Below are 21,399 nucleotides of genomic sequence, written 5' to 3' on the forward strand. Positions count from 1 at the left end.
TAACTTGTGGACTAGTCTTAACATATTTAACATAACTACATGAAAACACTGATATTCTGCACTTTATGGTGATTAGCACCCAGGAGTCAATGTGGATCAGATGGTTTCTATAAATTACACAAAATATTGATCAGTGGCAGGAGAATATGGATGGAGCATTTGAGAGTGAATAGTTTGCAGGGAAATACTTGGGGCTTGATGGATTAAACAGATTGCTTCTTTGCTCTCAGAAATGCAAAATACAAAAGATGCATGAAACAAAAGCCCATCATACCAACCACGTGGAAACAACAACATCAAAGCACTTTAATGCGGTTTAGTGGAAAAGCTTCATTTTCCAAAATTCAAATAGACTCTCCTGAATGTACCATTCATCAGGAAAGGATTGCACCTTCTCACTCGGCATCTTGCTCACACTGTGATAATGCTGACTTCAGGCAGCCATCACAATGCTTTAATTTTAAAGCTGCCCATTGTGTCTATATTCTCTCAACCAAAATAAAGTGACCTGTACATCAATTTGGCTTGGATTCCTTGGGTTTCATTCCTGATATATAACTTTGTATTAAAATGAGACAAAAGCCATAAAGATGGAAGACTCCAAAGGATTACTAAAGAATCAGAATCTTGTGTTTCTACCCAGCCTCTCTCAACATTTTTCCCTCCTCTACCTGGTTCCATCTGGCCATCATTTCCCCACCCACCCCCTTAGCCCTTCACACACACATCTGGTCCCACTTATCACATACCAGCTTATGTTTTCCCCTCTCTTCCCCTTTAATATCCTGGCTATCTTTCCTCTCCTTTATCACTATTTTAGGCAGTCTGGCTCACAGCATTTACTGACAGGCATTTCTTAGACACAGCCCAGGAAAAAAAGGACAACTAAATAGCCTTGGTTGGAATATGTACACCAGAATCCTTTCAATGAAATAGAGTCACACAGCATGGAAACGGGTCCTTTGGCTCAACTTGCCCACACTGGCCAATATGTCCTATCTACACTAGTCCCACCTGCGTGCTTTTGACCCATACCCCTCTAAACCTGTCCTGTCCAAATGTTTCTTAAACATTACTATAGTAAATATAATACAATAGTCTATAATAGAAGCAATTTATTTTCAAATGCCACAAAATGATTTGGAAATCTGTCCTGTGAGTGAGAAGGCATAACATTTGTCAGAAATGTGTATTGTACGACATGGTATATCATATTAATTTGGTTCTCAGTGAGGTATTGTACAGTTTATTAGTCAATTAAACAACGCAATAATAAAGAGCATTAAGTAAGAGTTAAAGAAGCATTTGATTGTCTCAGCAATACTCTGGTAAGCAATTTAATTTGTAAAAAAAATGTTATGGGCAATATAGATGATCTGTAATTTGCGCATCAAGTCATTTTCTATTTTTCCCTAAGCACATAATCGTGGTTAATAAATGCTCGGGTCAGCAGCACTTCGACATGTTCTGCACCAAACTTGGCAAAGGGAAAATGTTTAATGTTATTACTCCAAACAATTAGTTTATGATAGCAAGAAAATGCTATTCAAGATCAATACTGCTGACCTTGTGATAAATTTGTGCTCTATTGTATTGTGTGGATAATTCTTAGAAAATGAAAGACTGAAATTATTTTGTGTACAAAGAAGATGTAAGGTATACGATTACTTCAGAGTTAAATGCAAACTGTCACCATGTCCACTGATCATCAGCTGGCCATTGTTTCACCACTCCAGCCCCCTTCATAATTCTGGACATCTACCCTCTCCACCCAGACCTGATGCTGCCATGCCAATTACTCATCCTTTTCTCTCTCTCACTTCTCTCGCCACTCTTTGTGAGGAAAAAGTATTTCCTCGTCTCCGTTCTTAATGTCCTACTCCTTATTCTCAAACTGTGGCCCCTGGTTCTGGACTCTCCCAACATCGGGAACATGTTTCCTGCCTCTAGCGTTTCCAAGCCCTTAACAATCTTAGTGCAAATGTAGGTGGCATGATCAGTTAATTTGTAAATGTCACAAAGGTTGATGTTATTGTGGATAGCAAGGAAGGTTGACTAGAGTAGGATATAGATAAACAGAATATAATCAGATTAGAGAGGTTAGAGCATTGGCAAACAGAATTTAATCCAGGCCATTGCGAGGTGATGCTTTTGGAGAAGACAAATAGGAGTTTGTTATATAACGTAAATGGTTGGGCATTAATGAAGAGAGATTTTTGGGGTTAAAATCCATTACCCAAAAAGTAACAACATGGGCTGATACGGTGATGAATAAGTCATGCTTGCCATAGGTCAGGGCATAGAATATAAAAGTTGGGATAGTGTTGTTGGAAGGAACTGCAGATGCTGGTTTACATTAAAGATAGACACGAATTGCTGGAGTAACTCAGGCAGCATCTCTGGAGAAAAGGAATAGGTGATATTTCGGGTCGTAACCCTTCGTCAGACTGGAAGAGAGCCTTCTGCAGCCTGAAGAAGGGTCTCGACCCAAAATGTCACATATTCCTTTTCATAAAGTTTAAGATGTTATGTTACAACTTTACAGAATTTAGATCACCTTTGAAATATCAAGTACAATTCTGGTCAGCTCACCATAGGAAGGATGTGCTTGTGCTGGAGAGAGTGCAAAGAAGATGAAGCAGGATGTGGCTGTAATTGGAGGAGCCAAATGGTTAATATCTTGAACATGCTGCGAGAGAAGATGGTGGAATCGGGTATAATCATTATATTTAAGAGACATTCAGACAACCATGTGAGGAGGCAGGTTCTGGTATCCTACAGATACTAATGCAGGCAATTAGGATTAGTGTAGATGGGCAAAAAGATCAGCATTGGACGTGGCGGGTCAAAGGGCTTTTTCTGTGCCGTACACCTCTATGGCTCTATCGTCGACTATGCATACATTCAAATTCAAATTGGAATGAAAATAATATTCTAATACCCTGGAACATCTGTGGTACCAGGGAACCGTGGTAAATTACAACCACACATCACTATCTCTGCAGCCAAGTAAGGTATTTTGTGTTCACAATAATCAAATGTAATAAACCACAATGGTAACTATTTCATACATGTTTAGGGAGTTTAAAACAATCACAAGGTCTTGATCATAAATATTGCTTAATAAATAAAAGTCCTTTCTTTTAGCCTCTTCTAAGCGATAACAACATTTCCAGTAAGATGATGAATGTGCATAACGTCAAGTGGCATAATTCTGTTGGAGGCTGGATGAAGTATTATCTACTTATAGGGAGAAGGAGTGAGGGGCAGGGCAAAGAACTTTCTAATAAGTTTATTGGAGACATGCAGAAATGTTCATGAGGAGGGATTCCAACAATGTTCTGTCTAGATGTGAGAGATCGGATAGAAACCAGATATATATATATATCATTTTCAGATCTACAAGGACAAGGACAAACAGACTTAAAAACAGTTTTTACCCCACTGCTATAAAGGCACTAAATGTAGCCGCCAAGGAACGCAGGGGTGATACATACTAAGGGACTGTGGTACACTGTGAAATTGACAGAAGGATGTAGGGTTGGGTGTTTATGCGTGCTATTTTCATGATATTTATTTTAGTTGTTTATCTTTTTTTTTTAATATTTTACCTTGTATGTATCGTTAGCTTTTAGAAATGTTTGAATGGTGCACTGACTGGCTGACATTTTTAAATTTCGTTGTACATGGTTCATGTTACAATGACAATAAAGAAACTATTCTACTATTCTATTCTAAAGGACGGATGGGAAAAGGGGGACGTAGTGAGCAAAGGGAAGTGGCTGCCGTGATGGGGATGTGCTGTAATCTACCAGGATTCCCTGACTACCACAGATGTTCCAAGGGATTAGAAAACTATAAATGAAGTACCACAATTTTAGAGCATCCATAATTTTTGAAAATGCCTGAATCTATTGTGAAGGTGGAAAGGAAAGAATATTTAGAAATTTGTTAGGCAATCAAACAGTCAGTGAAGCATTAAATAAAAAAATCTTGTTTGATGACTTATTTGAGGATATACCAAGTATAGTAAATTAAGGGAAATCTGTAGATGTGCTGTATTTAGATTTCCAGAAGACATTTGATGAGGTTCCTAATGAAAGGTTACTGTACAAGACGAGCACACAGGGCTGGGGTAATACATTGACATAAATAAGGGAATTATTAACTTGCAGATACAGGGAATTGAGATAAATGGGTTATTTTTCGATTGGTAAACAATAACTAGTGGGGTGTAATGAGAATCCTTGCTGGAACATTTAACAATCTATGTTAATGACCTGGCTAAAAGGACCAGTTGTACTGTAACCAGATTTACTGATGGTATCAAGATAGATTAGCAAGGAAAGTGGAGAACTCTATTGCAAAGGGTTATGACTAGATTAAGTGAGTAGACATATTTACAAATGGAACAATGAGGCTGATGAGGTCTTGCAGGACTGCTTTGACAAAACTGACTGGCAGATGTTTGAAGATGCAGCAGAAGGCAGCATCAACGAATACACAGTCTCCGTCTTAGGCTACATAAGTAAGTGCATTGATGATGTTGTTCCAAAAGCCACCATCTGCACTTACCCAAACCAGAAACCCTGGGTCAGAGGGGAAATTCGTGCCAAACTCAAAGTGCGGACCACTGCCTTCAACTCTGGGGACCCCAACGCCTACAAAGCAGCCGATATGACCTCCAGAAGTCCATCAGGAAAGCCAAGAGAGTCTACAGGGAAAAAGTGGAAACTAATTACTACAGCTCTGACTCCAGACGCATTTGGAGTGGATTACGTTGCATCACGGATTACAATGGGGGAAAAAGGAGCACTGTCCAGCCTACTGTTTCTCTCCCGGACGAGCTTAACACCTTCTATGCCCGGTTTGATGCAGACACACAGCGCCGACCATGAGTCCACAGGTGTGCTGGGGGACTACCTCACTGACCCTACAAACGGCAGACGTGAGGCGGTCCTTCAAAAAGGTCAATGACCACAAAGCTCCAGGGCCGGATGGTATTCCAGGGCGGGCTCTCAGTGCGTGCGCTGATCAACTGGCAGAGGTGTTCACCAACATCTTCAACCTCTCCCTGAGTCGGTCTGCTGTTCCCACTCCCTTCAAAGCATCCGTCATTGTGCCTGTTCCAAAGAAACCATTAATCTCCTGTTTAAATGACTACCGTCCTGTTGCACTGATATCAGTCACCATGAAGTGCTTCAAGCGGCTAGTCAAAACTCACATCTGCTCCACTATCCCTGACACCTTGGACCCTCTTCAGTTTGCGTATAGACCAAATAGGGCCACGAACGATGTCATCGCTATGGCAACTCACACTTGGACAAAGGGAATGCATACGTGAGGATGCTCTTCATTGACTACAGCTCGGCATTCAACATATCATTCCCTCAAAACTCGTCCCCAAGCTCCTTGATCTTGGACTGGAGACCTCCATCTGCGGCTAGATACTCGACTTCCTGACGGGCAGGCCCCAGGTGGTGAGAATTGGCAGCCACACCTCTTCCTCACTGATCCTCAACACAGGCGCACCACAGGGCTGTGTGCTCAGTCCTCTCCTGTACTCCCTGTTCACGCACGACTGTACTGCTAACCACAGCTCCAACATCATCTTAAAGTTTGCTGACGACACGACCATCCTGGGCCTCATCACAGACAATAATGAGATGGCCTATAGAGAGGAGGTAAAGGCACTAAACAGCTGGTGCCAGGAAAATAACCTCTCTCTCAATGTCAGCAAAACTAAAGAGATGATCGTGGACTACAGGGGAGTGGACACCTCCCCATCCACATCGGTGATGCTGAGGTTGAAAGGGTCAGCAGCTTCAAGTTCAACTTCATCACTGAGGACCTCTACTGGACACTGCATACGGACACAATAACAAAGAAAGCCCGCCAGCGGCTCTTTTTCCTGAGAAGGCTGAGAAAGTTTGGCATGAACGCCAGCATCCTCACAAACATCTACAGTTGCACCATCAAGAGTCTGCTAACGGGCTGCATCACAGTCTGGTACGGGAACTGTTCTGCCCACAGCCGCAAATTACTACAGAGAGTGGCGGAGGCGGCACAGCACATCACTGACAACTGTCTCCCGATCATTCAGGACATTTTCCACAGACGGTGCCTGTGGAAGGCACACAGCATCAATGAACCACAACCACCCAGCACGCAGACTGTTCTAGTTTTTACCGTCAGGCAGACGATACAGCAGCATCAGCGATACTGTATCACTAGACTTAAGAACAGTTTTTATCATCATGCCATCAGGCTTCTGAACTCATAAACGCGTTTATATGTTGATTATTCTAGTTATTGTCTTTTATCTACCAATGTCACTTTTATCTTATCTTTTTTACCTTAATTTTATCCTTGTAATATAATTGCTGAGGTGACCCATTGTCTTGTCAAACACATTTCATTGTACTGTTGACCCTGTGTTAACTACATATGACAAATAAAAAACTGAACTGAACTGAACGAGACAATATGTTGGCAGATTGAGAACAGAGGAAAACGGTTGAGGGCTAAGGGGTAACCTATAGAAAGGAAATGTTGAGTCCAGGATTTAATCCACCTTAATCATATTGAATAGTATAGAAAACTGGTGGGGTCATTACGTTTTCTGTGGCTCCTGTTTCTTATGTACCTCATGAGATGAATAGATGATAATTTTGAAGCTGAGATTAGGTGATAGCAGAGTTTCAGGAAATGGGTATTGCTTGAGGAAAGATATTAGGATGTGCTATTCTTCTGCCCTTTACATTTGTCAGTTCTCTTGGACATAAGGATACCATGGTGAAGCCCATATTATGCAAATCAGCAAGTCGGGGAAATGAATGCTCTTATTGAGAACTATGGCATTAAATCCAGAGGCAAGGATATGAATCAGCAGATTGATAGCAAGATGTGTATCATGAGAATCAGGTTAGAGCTAACTTTGTGAGGGGCAAAAAAAAAATTTGCAGTTTATGAGAAAATTGAAAGCAACAACAGGCTAGAATCAATTCAACCCAATATGATACCACATTTATATTTATTGTGAGGAAGGTCATGGAATTTGCAGAATTCCGGGAAGGGAACACCGATGCTCCTGAAACATATCAATATTATGAAAGAGCCTTAAGGCCTTAAAAGTGTAAAAGGTCTTAAAAATTCCTGAGCCTGAAAAGGTGTATCCTAGGATGTTGTGGAAAGTAAGGGAAATAATTGCTGGCCCCTGGCAAAGATTTATTTATCTTCCTTCGCCACCGGTGAAGTATTGGAAAGTGGCTTATAGAGTCATACTGCATGGAAACGGGCCCCACAGCCCAGCTTGCCCGGGCTGACCAACATGCCCATCCACACTAGTCCTACCTACATTTGCCACATATCCTTCTAAACCTATCCTATCCATGTACCTGTCCAAATGTTTTTTAAACATTTGGGTTTGTACCTGCCTCAACCACCTCCTCTGGCAGCTCGTTTCTCTGGCAGTTATGTTGTGCTTTTATTTAAGAAGGCTGCAGGGACAAGCCAGAGAACTAAATACTAGTGAGTCCAACATCTTTGGTGGGTAGGTTACTACAGGGGCTAGGATGATTTGAGAGGGATATGGGTCAAACGCGAGCAAGTGGGCCAAGTATCGATGGGCACAAGTACGACTGGTAATGCAAAAATGAGAAAGAAAACGGAGTACAAAATATGGTGTTACAATTACAGAGAAAGAAAAAGTCAAGGCAGCGTGAAGTTTATGAAGTCTATATGGAATCGATCAGTGGGGGGGGGAGGTCAGTTTGAGTGATGTACTAGGCTGCGTCCACATCTCTGGAATTTCTTGTGGTCTTGGAAAGAGCAGTTGCCTGACCAAGCTGAGATGCATGGGATCTCTATGGTGCATATTATTGAATTTAGTGTTGTTGGAGATGGCAAATTTCCTTTGTCTTCTGAGGAAGTAGTTGATGTGCTTTCTTGGGATTAGTGTGAATGTGGTTGGACCAGGTCAAATTGTTGGTGGTATTTTTGACACCAAAGTGGGTGGCATCGTAGACAGCGAAGATGGTTATCAAAAATTACACCAGGATCTTGATCAGTTGATCAGCAAGTCGCTGATGAATGGTTGATGGAGTTTAATGCTGATAAGTGTAAGATTATGAGGTGTGTGTGTGTCTTAGTGCAGAAGAATCTAGGAGTGCAGATACATACAGTAGTTCCTTGAAAGTAGCGTCACATGTAGATAGGGTGGTCAAGAATGCTTTCTGTACATGAGCCTCATCAATCGTGGTATTGAGTATAGATGTTGGGAAGTTATATTACCGTTGTATAAAACGCTGGCGAGTCTACATTTGGAGTGCTATGTTCAGTTTTGGTCACCCAGTTAAAGGAAGGATGTTATTAAGCTAGAAAGAGTGCAGAGAAGATTTACGAGGATGTTATCAGGACGTGGGTGTGTCATATAGGGAGGGGTTGGACAGACAAGGACTTTAATCCTTAGAGTGCAGGAGGCTGAGGGATGATCGTATAGAGGTGTATAAGTTAATGAGGGGAATGTATAGAGCAAATACATAAGTCTTTTATCCAGAGTTGGGGAAATAAAGAACCAGACGGCACAGGTTTGTGAGAGGGAAAGATTTAATAGGAACCAGAGGGGCAACTTTTTCACACGGAGTGATCGGTATATGGAACGCACTACCAGAGGAGAAAATTGGTTCGATACCAACATTTTAAAAAACATTTGGACAGTTACATGAATAGGAAAGGTTTAGAGGAATATGGGCCAAACTCAGGCAGGTGGGACTAGAGTAGATGGGGCATCTTGGTCAACATGAGGAAGTTGGGCCAAAGGGTCTGTTTCCATGCTGTATGACTCTGATTATTTATGGGACTAACTCGGGAAAATGTTTTGCCAGCATTGAAATTTTGTGTTGAGGGCTTGTGGTGTGCTATATAACTCTGCACTATGATATACAGTATGATCTCAGTGGAAAATTGCATTAATGGTTCAGGACCAGAGCAGCAAATTGAAGTGGACTTCTGCCCATGATACTCTTAATGTTAATCTGGGTGGTTCCAGCACCAAATATGATTGGTGAAGACATGGTTATGTTCCTTGGAGCAAAAAGGGTTAAGAGAAGAATGCTTGGATGTGTACAAGATTGTAGGCAGATAAGATACAATGAGGATTTGAGGAAAAACATATTGTACCCAGAGTTGTTATTATCTTAAATTCATATAATCAATCAGTAACTTCAAAAGAAAAGTGGGTAACCATGAGAGAAAATGACTACCTCCTATACTGAAAGAACAATGATTTTGTGACCAGAAAACATGAAGGAACTGCATATTTGAACCCTAGGTATCTCTGTTCTTCCAGGTCACACGGTGTCTTTCCATTCTCTCTGTATTCTCATTTCTGACTTTTCTTCCATCCGCTCCTCATCTTGCCGAGCATAAAATGACAGCTGCAACCTACCCATCCTTAATTTGTTTATTAAAAGGACACTAAGTGATGGAGTACTTCAGCAGGCCAGGCAGACTCCCTGGAGAACGTGGATAGATAATAATTTGGGTTGGGATTCTTCTTCAGACTGATTGTGTTTGGGAGCAGAAAGCAAAGCTGGAAGAGATAAGGAGCAGGACAAAGTCTGGTGAATGATAGGTGGATACAGGTGAGGGAGGGTTGATAGGCAAATGGTTCAACAAAAGCCAAGGATGAAAAGATAAAAGGTGTGAGGTAAGAATAGAGGAGATGTAAATTGTGAAGCCACAGAAAGGAATATAGGGGGAGGGGGAGAAATGGGTGGAAGTCCAGATTGGGGCAAACGGGTGGGGGAGAGAAGATTGGGGTGGGGTTTACTAGTAGTTACCCAAAGTAAAAGAATTCAATGTTCATACCATTATGGTGTCAGCAACCCAAGTGGAATGTAAGGTGTTGTTCCTGCAGTTTGCATGTGGCCTCATTCTGGCAAGGGGGGGGGGTTAGTATGGGAATGGGAAGGGGATTTAAAATGGTCAGCAACTGGGAGATTCTGCAGGCAAATTGAGCACAAGTGGTCGGTGACACGGTCGCCAAGTCCATGCTTGGTCTTGCCGATATAAAGGAGGCCACATTGGGAACACCGAATGTAAGAGATTAAGTTAGAGGAGGTGCATGTGAACCTCTGTCTCACTTGGAAGAATTGCTGGGGATGTCTGCTATTTTTAAGCCACTTGGAATATAGAGCCACCTCTGGACATTATATGTGTGTAGAATTGTAATAGTGTTTACAGAGATGTTCATTACAACACATTTAAAATAAAATGGTAACATCACATCTCGTTTGAATTTTACATTTTTGCTTTGCGCTCTTTCTAGCTAAAAACTAGAAAGTAATAATGAAAGCTGTATTCCAATAATATATTGTTCAATCCTGTAACGGTTATATTATAATCCATTAATTAACAAAAAAAAAAAAGTATGCTGCATCATCCAGTAAGAATTCAGATGGAATAGATTAGCCTAATGTGATTATATTATTGTGTTTACTGGAATGCTGGAATGCTATTGTGATTCATAAACTCTGTCTCGCTGTTATCGGGCTGGACAGTTGATTTAGGGATTGGTTTCATGATAAAAGTCAGATTGTATGACGCAATCCATGCTGTACAGGTGGTTGATGTGAACTGAAAGATAATTGTTTGCAAAATTGTGATGTTAATTCCAATTACCTGGTGATTGTCATTGACGTGCTTTTTGAATGTGGAAGCCAGAAATCACAGCTCCTAAATATGGATGCATCAAGTCTATGCTATTTTTAATTACCCGTGTACCATGAGGTTGATTACTTGAGTAGCTTATCCCAAGTCTTGGTGGAACGAGCTGAGCTGCTTTTAATTTGAAAAGAGATTTGCATTCTGTTTCAGAAGAAATGCGTTCCCTAGAGCAATTACATCGCAGTGCTGATTTGCTGCAGTGGAGACTGCAGCGTTTACATATTGCCCTCCCCTTTCCCCGCTCTGCTTACTACACCAGTCTCCTACCAGTATATTACTTCACCCCCTAAATGCATTGGAATGCCTAACTGAAATATCTGGTGGCTGTAAAATCAGTGAGATTTTTGATGTCCCAAGATGCAGACCAGTGTGGATTCACCGAAGATGGAATGCTTGTGGAGTTGCTGGAAGAAGCAGGGTATTCGATTTTTTTTCATGTTTTGAAAGCAGTGAATCAGGAACGGTTATGACTGTACTAAAATGTGCTTTGTTCACCTGTAGCCCTTTTTACTTGCTTTTTATTGCAGCAATTAAGTAACTTGTTGTGTAGCATACTGCTGTGGTTAGGTGTGGCGCAGACTAAAAATGCTGATAGAAAGCAGAAACAATTTTCATTGCTTTGTGTATGACTGCACAATCATTTCAGTGACTGGTTATTTATTCATCTGTGCTTCTAAATTGTGTGTTGATATTCTAGCTAAATAAATAACAGGGTAATGCTAGAATGAATGGGGATTATATATGTTATTGTCATTCTCTTTCTGAGCAGCAGTTAACAGTAGAGCTGTCGAGCATCATTTTTCAAAGGGACACACCCATGGTGAAAGCAGTATTTTTCTCAAGGCTGACTATCTGTTATGTAGGCAGAAGATTAGTTTCATCTTTAGTTATATTGTTTAAAATTAAGAATTTTATATTTTGTTTGTGTTGCCTCACAGGCATCTGACAAGATATAAGCAATGATGATTGTGCTTGAAACAAAATGAAGATGAACATATTCTAGTTATGAAATATACTGTAGTGTGACTCTTACTAAAATAATTTATACAGAGATGAGTTGAAGCATCTATTTGTATATCTAGTTCAAAAGGATCTAAAATCAGCATTGGGTGTGGCATCTGCCTCCGATTCAGTGCACAGAGGGCCTTGCAGCCATTTTTTTCTCAGCATCATTCTGAATTCAGTCTAGACATGTTTGCAGCTGAGGTGAACAGTAATGAATATATCTAATTATCCTCCAAAAAGGAGTTATTTGTACTCTCAGCATAATTCTCAGCACACTGTTCTTGAACCATATCTTATTGGGACAAATTTTATTGACAGATTTCTTTTTATGAACCAAAGCCTTCCAGCATTTTCCATACTTAACGACCTGACATGTCACATTTTTCATAACAGGATAAATCTGCAGAAGCCCCCTCCCGTCTTCTTCCAGTCCAGAAGTTGAAAATATAGTTGAAATTCTGTTTTGTTGCAACATCACAGTGTATTATTCATATAAATCACTCTGTTGCAAAGCAGAGTGTTTCAGCAACCACATTCATAAAATGATTATGTCCTCCTTTCATCAATTTATAGAAGGAGTTGTCAGCCACTTGATTATGAATACTGTTATTGTTCGCATGCAAACAGTACAGTTTTTCTTTTAAAATTTGTGATTCTTCCTTCTCTATGTGGAACAACTTGGCCTCATTTTGTTCTCGGTAAAATCCTATTGATGAACAATCCTGGAAATGTAGGTTATGTATAAAAATAAAATGCAAACTTAAAAAATAAAAAAAATACCTTGCATCATAAACACAGATTTTCCTACTTGTTGAACATGTTTGCAGATTCGATGGAATTCTTTTTTGTCATTATAAAGATATTAAATTCTACAAATAATCTGCACCGCAAGGTGTACCATGGAAAGAATCTGTTGAATCAGGGCGCAATGCTTTAACAGAATGATGACATCATAAACGTTTATGTTAAAAAAAAAGTAAGCCATTTCCCACAAATCATGTTCTTTTGCTGCTGACTGCTTGAGATTTGGTGCTACGCCTATTTAAAACGTAAAAAAAAACGAGAATGGCCTATAAGAAGATGCTTAAAATTCAACTCTTTTTTTTGATGGGTGATACCTTAGGATTCTTTGCAATAAATCTATTTCATAATCTTCACACAGTAAGTGACATGTGTAAGGGATTGCATAATAATGCTTTACATTTTGGGTCCAAGATAAAGCTTTAAATAGCATGAAAATGCAGAGGAAACTTGCAAGAGGAGTACTTTGAGGGTATTATGGTAATAAGGCTGTAGATGTAATTTGATAAGGCTGGCTCTTCTCATTAAGCAGGCGAAGGCTGTATTCATCGTTTCGCAAAACAGCAGGAAGTAGAAAGTCTGACTCTTTGTTTAGAATTCTGTTCAGATGTATGAATTCACAATGGCTTCACTGGGTTTGTATATGTTTGATTCGCTTATTATTTTGGAAAAAAAGAATGAAATATCAAATTATATCTTGTGCAGTTTCTATATTTAGCAATGCTGAAGTGCAGTGGAGGATGTGCATATATTTAGTAAAGTGCAATGCTGTTAACGGTTGCTGTCTTGGGTGCTGGAATCATCTTGGAACTTGTTCAAGAAAACAGATTCATAACATGCATAAAGCAGATGCTGCAGTTGTTTCTCATGGGGCCAGAAATGTTTTTTTTAGGTTCTTTGCAATTTGAACTAATTTAAATTGAAAGAAAATAATACTGACTTAGAGATTCATGTCTTGACCTTGAAACGCAAAGAAACGCAATACTCTTGGTGTAATTTGATGCAAAGAAGATAGCTGAGCCATGGTTTAACGCAGGAGAAGCCGATTGGATCTTTAAATGTGACTGGTTAGCATTCCTAATTTTAGACATAGATCAGTAGGAATGGCCAGATTTTTTTTTTCAGCACTCTGCTTGATCCACTGATCTCTAAAGAATCATGCTTCAGATTTCAGACAGAAGTACCAGAATAGAATATTTTGCTACAATTGTAGGTATTGTGGAGGCCACATTTGGAGGAAGGTGTGCCATTTTGGTTTCCTTCCGGCAAAGTGGGTGCTTAGTCATTAAGAATATTCTGGATTGAGATCAATAGATTTTTTTTTTTAAACCCAGGTGACTCGTGAAATAAGGATTAAGCAGGAAAGTAGAGTTGAGGGCAAAAATGTACTATAATTTTGCTGAATGGTATAGAAGGCTTAGAGTCATGTGGCCTTCACCTGCTCCTTACACTCTCATGCCTTCAGTAACCCATTTTGGTTGCGCCCTAGAATTAGCTCAATTTAAAAAAAATTGCCCACATCTTTTAAATATTATTTTCATCTTCGTAACGTTTTAAGGACTTCAAATTCTTTCATTTACCAATTTTATGGAGTGGTTATTGGCTGCTGGATTATGAGTTTTGAAGATAAATGCTAGTGGTCACATACAGCATGATTAACTTGCAATTTTTTTTTGACACATTTGTCCATCCTCATGATACATTGCCTCAGTGGTTCCCACTGACCACAAATAAAGCTATGGGACTTTCTCTGTGGACGTGTAGGTTATAGCAAACATTCTACAGTTTCATGGCAATGTGCCGTCGATGCTGTCACTCTACCTTCCTCACAATTTTATTTTATTTTCTGCTTAACTTGTCAGCGTGGCATTTATTCATTGGAATTGTTGAGGTCGAACCTTTAATAGACGATGAGTAATAACTCTAACATTCTGCATATTTTGTGATTAAAGTTAAAGACAATAGCAATATTTTGGGGAAGAGCTAGTAGCTGAAAGAATGTTCCCTGGAACTCTTCCCAACAACATCTCCATAGGATGAACAGCAGCAATTCAAGAAAGCAACCATTCTCAAATTCAGCTCCTCGGTGATAATTGCCAGCCTTGCTGACAAAAGCAACTTTCTAAGCTTTTAATTAAATACACGGGAATGCAGGCTGCAGTATGCAGATGACATAAAAAATGGTGTTTGTGGACTATGAAGGAGTTTGTCTTGGGTTGAAGCAGGATACAGATCAATGGGGGGGGAAAGGACAAGGGAATAGCAGATGGAATTTAACCTGGCCATGTGCAAACTGATGCATTTTGGGAAGTTAAGCCAGGGTAGAACGTACACAGTGAATGGCCAGGCCTTGGGGAGTGTTGATGAACAGAGAGATTTGGAAGTCCAGGTACATAGTTCCATGAAAGTGGAACACAGGGTTGACAAGTTGATGCCATTTATCAGCTATTGCGTTGGAACAGGATACTACAGCTGTACAAAATTTTAGTTTGCACACACTAATTATTGCCATTCTGGTCACTACACTCCAGGAAGCATGTGATTAAATCAGAGATTTAAGGATGTGATTAAATCAGAGATCATCAGCATTTAAGAAGTAACTTGAAAGGGACCTAAATGAGTCTGGCAAAGAGGGATATGGAATTAGGCAGGTGGGATTAATACAGATGGACATGATGGTCAGCATAGACTGAAGGTCCTGATTCTATGCTGTATAACTCTATGACTCTATATATGCCTAGAAATCAGATTGTGCAGCACTATTTATTAGACCCGCATGTGATTAAAAATTAACTTGTCACAGAGTGAGATGCTACTTTATCCATTGCCAGATTGTTCTGAGCCACTCTGGAAATTTGACTGAGCATTTTCCAGAGGATATCATGTGCGGGTTTGTTGTGATTTTTGCATCATATGCTCATCAAATTATGCTATTCCCTTGTGAAATTAGGATGCCCCACTGGGGGAAACATGGGAGAATTGTTTTGTTTTTTCTCTCTATGGTGCTACAATGGAATAGGACCCCACCAAGGCATATTTAATAGTCATACAGCACGGAAACAGGCCCTACAGTCCAACCCATGCTGGCCAAGATGCCATATTTAAGCTAGTCTCATTTACCTGCGTTTGGCCCATATCCCTCGAGACATTTCCTATCCATATGATATTTTTTACTTTGTGTAAACACCTTTTCAAATCCCTGTATGGTGAAGAGTCCTACCCTACATCAGGCCCAGATCCTAATCCTCCAATTATGGGCACAGCTTAGCTAGGGCCATCTTGCATGCCTATTTGGTGCATTAAAATTATCTGGCATGCCTATTTGGTGCATTAGAATTACCTGGCATGAATATTTGGTGCATTCGAATTACCTGGCACGCCTGTTTGGTGCATTAGAACTTCTAGACTGTGAAGCCTTTATGATGATAGTCAGATCATAGACACTGCTTTTGTTGTCAGTGCTAGAGTTATCGTTTTAAATTGTGAAACGTCAGATTATAATTACCGATTGGAAAGTGAACAAGGAGGAGATGATGTATCAGCTGGTGGACACAAAATGCTGGAGTAACTCAGCGGGACAGGCAGCATCTCCGGAAAGAAGGAATGGGTGAGACGGGTCGAGACTGATATCAGGGGAGTTGGGGGTTAAGCGCCTGCAATATCAATGGCCCAGAATTTGGCCAGAGGAGCACTTCTGCTACACTTGGTCGCAACAAGGTATGTGTTTTTCCAAAAAAAGTTACTTTCATATTTCTTAGTGTCATGTGGTTGGAGTTTGTGATTGTGGGGTTATTTGCATTTATTAATTAGTTATTCACTGGAGTCTCACTAGATTCTAGCACCAGCATTTAACTGGGGTATTGGAAAGATATGGATAGCTCTATCTTAACTATTCCCTGCTCTTTTCCCATCATTTGGAAACTGATTATTCCTCTTAAACATTTTAACGAAATCAAATCAGCCTGTTGTTTTACATGTCATTTGATTTTCCTTCCTGTTAAGATTGATAGAAAATTAGCTTGGAACATAGAACAGTAGAGCACAGAAATGGGCCCTTCAGCCCACAATGTCTGTGCCGAACATAATGCATAACTGAACCGATCTTACCTGCCTGCACATGATCCATATTCCTCTATTCCCTGCACTTTTGTATGCTTGTCTAAAAGCTTCTGAAACATCACTCTCGTATGTACCTTTGCCACCAACCCGGGGAATGCGTCCCAGGCCCTGACCACCCTCGTGTGTGAAATAAAAACTGCCCAGCACATATCCATTGAACTTTCCCCCTCTCATCTTATAGTTATGCCCGCTAGTATTGGACATTTCCACCCTGGGGGAAATAGGTTCTGATTGTCTCCTCTATCTACTCCTCTCATAATTGTATACACTTCTATCAAGTCACCCCACAACCACCATTCTAGAGAAAATGGTCCAAGACCATCCAATCTCCTCCCCCGTTGCTGAAATCCTCTAATCCAGTCTGCATTCTGGTAAACCACCTCTGCACCCTCTCCAAAGCTTCCAAGCCTTTCCTGTAATGAAGCGACCAGACCATGCACAATATTCCATTAGCTATATCATGTTTAGATTATGAAAGGGGCACCTAATCAGATCCTTCCAGTTTCCCATTACAAAGGTTACATTGAAATTATGCCTTCACCAATGCTATTTTGTAAGTGATTTCCAGAAAGTGGATTTAAAGTAGAAGTGAAGTTCTTGGTTTGTTTATTGTATAGAATTAACAATTGTAAAAGTTTAAGCTGTGAAGAAACATTGTCAACTGGCATACAACATCAGCCCAATGATCCTCCCTGCTGAATAGCAACAGTAATGTGGAAATGGAATACACCTTGGGCCATTCAATGAGAACATGGCTGATTCCATGCATCAAATCCACTCCTTCCCAATCCCCACATTCCTCGATTTCCATACATTCCAGATGTATGGTATCGAGAGGGTGGGGAATTCCAAATATTTATAAACTTTAGAATTTTTTCCTAATCTGTATCCTCTATTAAAGATACCTTGCATTGAGAATATGGCGCCTGATCTACTTTTACCATCCACTTGTTGGAGGCTGGTTTACAGATGACATAGTGGACTGCATGTTATAGTTCGCTCTCACATTCTGTATTGCAAGGAATCTCCCTGTAGTATCCTGACCATCTTTCTTTGTGTTCTCCATTTTGGGTCACTTCCAGACAGCGACAGAAGAAAATGACATGTCAGTGTACAGAAGAGAAGAGAGCAGCTTGCAGTAGAACTGCAGTGTAAAGTTGCAGCATAATATATTTTGGCCCTTTTTTTCTCTGCATCTCCCCATGGAAAATGAGTGCATTGGCACAAAGTAGTTGCATCGGTGCAATTCTCTTCTCGTTGTCTGACATCCTTGTGTCTCCTTTTCATCTGCTAATCAAACCTCCTCACATGTATCCACCTGCCACTTTGTCCTCCTATGTCCTGCCCCCCCCCCACCTCTTTTCCATCTTTCTACGCCCCCTTCCCCTTCCCACGGAAGAAGAGTTCCAACCCGAAACGTCATATATCCAAATGTTCCAGCGATGCTGTCTGACCTGCTGAGTTACTCCACACTGTTTAATATTCAAGATTCCAGCATCTGCTTCTAACACTAGTTCCTTGTGCCTCAGTGGAATTGTTTAACACTTGGAATGATGTTTGCCCTGCCTGTTCTGTCCAGAACCAGGTTATACATTTAAGGGGGCCAGCTATTCTAGACTGGAGTGAAAAATGATTTCTGCACCCAGAAGCATTTGATCTATTGAATTCCTTGCATAAGAATGCGATGGGAGCACCTTCGATGTGTATATTCAAGTTAGAGATTAATAGATCTTTCGATATCAAGAAATCCAGAGACTTGGGGTTGGTCAGGAAAGTGCCTACAGGCTGAAATATTAGCAAAGAATAATGAGTGAGTGAATAATGAGTGAATGGGTTTATTGGCCAAGTATTCACATGCAAGGAATTTGTCTCGGTGCTATCAGTAAAACACAGCTTATACTTTTTATCATTTGGTATTTAAGGAGAGAAAAAAAATGTCCACCAATTGTGGACTTTGACAACTAGCTAAGCAAAACTTAGCTTGCTTATCTGGAAAAGCTCAATGACTGTTCCTGACATTCAGAAATTATATAAAAGCTAACTATATAGTTTGGTTTAAAAAAGGAAAATGGTGCAATTTCTACTTTATCATTTGAGAGGACTGGACACACCAGTATCAGGCTTAGCTTATTTGACAAGGAAATGCCTACCTGTGCTTCAGGAATGTCCCTTTTAAGGTGCAGGCAACCAAAGGTGTAGCTGGAAAGCGGATCAGTGCTGCAGAAATAAATGAAAATTGTCTGTTGCCGAGAGCCCAAGGAGCCTGAAATGGATCAGGGTCACCACTAGCTTCAGGGACTTGCTTCTGCTGTAAATCATCAAGTAGACAGTAATCCTGCCTGCTGAAAAGCAGGCTGCTATCAATTTTAAATCATAATAATCGAAGCAGGAACCCCTCGGGCCATTCAATTAAGTCAGAGCTCTTACTGCATGCCAAATGAGAGCAGATCTGTGTGTCCCTCGATTCCTCTAGAATCCAGATATCCCTTAATCTCCATGTTAAATTAATTCAATGGCTAAACTCTGATGCCCCAATTCCAAATTTTAAATATTCCTGTGGATGTTGACCACCTCCTATTCCTAGTTTGCGTGTAATTTCAACACAGTCTGAATCCCAATGCATCTTTCCAATGGAACACATAATCACAATCCCACATAAACTCAATCCCAACTCGGATAGCAGAATTCAGCTGCACTGTGCCCATTGATGGGTACTTTAGATGCAGGCACACTTTTGACATTGTTCCACTGGGTAAAATATTGGGAAGGGCATTAATACATGCAGTGCCACAGCCACTGGGAAGAATGAGCAGATTGAGACAATGTACATTGTGGACGATGCCAGTCCTGCTCCAGACTATGCCATGTATGCCCTTTCCACAGTTGACCATGCAGGCAGAGCAGGGAAAACTCACTACTCACCCCATTGCTGCCCCACCATTAAACCCTTAAACACCATTTCTTTAACGGTATGATGGATTACTTGCTGGTTAGTTGCTGATTGATTTCTATGGAATTTTGCTTTAATTCAGCAAGTTGTTCAGCCATTTCAAATTGTTGTCTCTAAATGGGGCAGAAACAGCCCAAAATATTTTCTTGGCTCTGAGACTTTTGCAAATAATCAGATATGGTTTAGTGTTTATTCCTCTTGGACAACAGCATCACATGGAGAATGAGCTAATGGCTCAGAGCATGGGACATACAGAGCTGCCAAGTAGTACGGATTTTCAGTATTTTGTACGGAAATGCATTAAGAAGACAGATGTATGGATTTGCTTTGTAAAATATGGATTTTTTTAAAATCAGCCCAACTTCCTGTGTCATCTATGGGTCACAGACTGTTCGGTGAGGGAGAGAGGGAGTGGGAGGGAGGGAATAAGAGGGAGGGAGAAAAAAAGGGGAGGGAGCGAGAGAGGGAGGGAATGAGAGGAAGGGGACGAGAGAGCGAGGGAGGGAGAGGGAGGCTTCCAGAATGGCTTCCACATCATTATCTGGTGCTAGAAGCAGGAAGCAGTTGTTCAAACAGTAGTATACAAAGAGATGGCAATGAATGCACTGTTAAGTAGGGTGCGTAAAAGACATGCCAATTGGTAGCAAAGTTATGCATTCTTGTACTCTTACATGGGGTATGATAGCACGTTTAAAAAAAAACATTTTTTTCAGCAAAATGGCACCGCGTAAAAAGACTGATTTCCTCAGGAAAATACTGTTTTCAGGTACTAGAATACTGAAATGCTCTGACAAAACTTAGCAGCTCTGGACATATTGCTGGAACAGAGGGAATGTGAGAAGAGATCTTGGCATGCAGTCTTATATGCCCACACTTGGGTAGGAACATATCTCTTAACGGAACTTCAGCAAGGAATAATGTGTGACGTGTAATTCAATGAAGAATCTGCATTGAAATATGCCACTTTCTTCAGTGCAATGTGAAGATGGCTTTACCACCGACTGCCGAGGTGGATCCATGGTTTGAGCTGCTTCCAATCTGATGGATTCAGCTACATAATTTCCAAATTTGTGGTACATTTTCAGATATAGGAGGTCCCAAATATTCTAGATTGCAAGAGGGTAGAGTGCATTTCTTTTCCCTGTTGCCACAGCATTAGAAGTTGCATTGAGCAAATGCCTTTGCAAGCTACGCAGATATCCCTGTAGCCTTTCAGGTCACCATTGCAGGGGCTACTCTTCAGTTCAAAGTAATGCCACAGCCACAAGTGATTTCTCCTCCTCCGTATCCAACTGGTGTGTCCACACACAGTCCACAGAGCAGTTCAGTACCTAACATACTAGCAGTAGTCATAATGCCCTCGTCCTGCAGCAGTCCATAGCACCATCCACGTGCGTATGATCACAACAACAAACTGTGACTGCTGAGTGATGTGGGCTTTCTGCTGATGACATGGCTCAGCTCTGATCCAGAGCCCATGCACTCATAGTCAGTGTTCAATCATAATCATAATCGTAATTTATTAGCCAAGTTTGTTTTGCCGCATACGAGGAATTTGATTTGCCATACAGTCATACCAAAAAAGCAACAAGACACACCACTACAAAAAATGTCAACAATTTCAGATAACTCATATTCTCTAACTCATCGACCAATCATCCCCTCCCAACTTGAATCCAACTATCACTGCCAGTTATTGCCCTTTACCTTTCCATCACTTCTCTCTAGTAGCTTTCCTCCATCTACTCCACCAGTATGAAGAAGGGTTCTGATCCAAAATGTCATCTGCCTGTTAT

The 21,399-nt window shown here is 40.6% G+C and overlaps 1 protein-coding gene across 4 annotated transcripts in view; it reads left to right on the forward strand.

The window, feature by feature from the left end:
* rtn1a (reticulon 1a) overlaps positions 1-21,399 on the forward strand; it is a 136,103-nt gene that overhangs the window by 86,153 nt on the left and 28,551 nt on the right. Inside the window, exon 1 of one of the 4 annotated variants that reach the window (XM_055640338.1) lies at positions 10,934-11,146. The exons of the other annotated variants lie outside the window; for them this stretch is intronic. Coding sequence (XP_055496313.1) covers positions 11,086-11,146 — 61 coding nt within the window. The 5' untranslated portion in view covers positions 10,934-11,085. Of the gene's footprint in view, positions 1-10,933; positions 11,147-21,399 lie in introns of those variants that run through there. 4 annotated transcript variants of the gene reach the window in all.

The sequence above is a fragment of the Leucoraja erinacea genome, chromosome 9 (assembly GCF_028641065.1).
Source record: "Leucoraja erinacea ecotype New England chromosome 9, Leri_hhj_1, whole genome shotgun sequence".
Lineage (NCBI taxonomy): Eukaryota > Metazoa > Chordata > Chondrichthyes > Rajiformes > Rajidae > Leucoraja > Leucoraja erinaceus.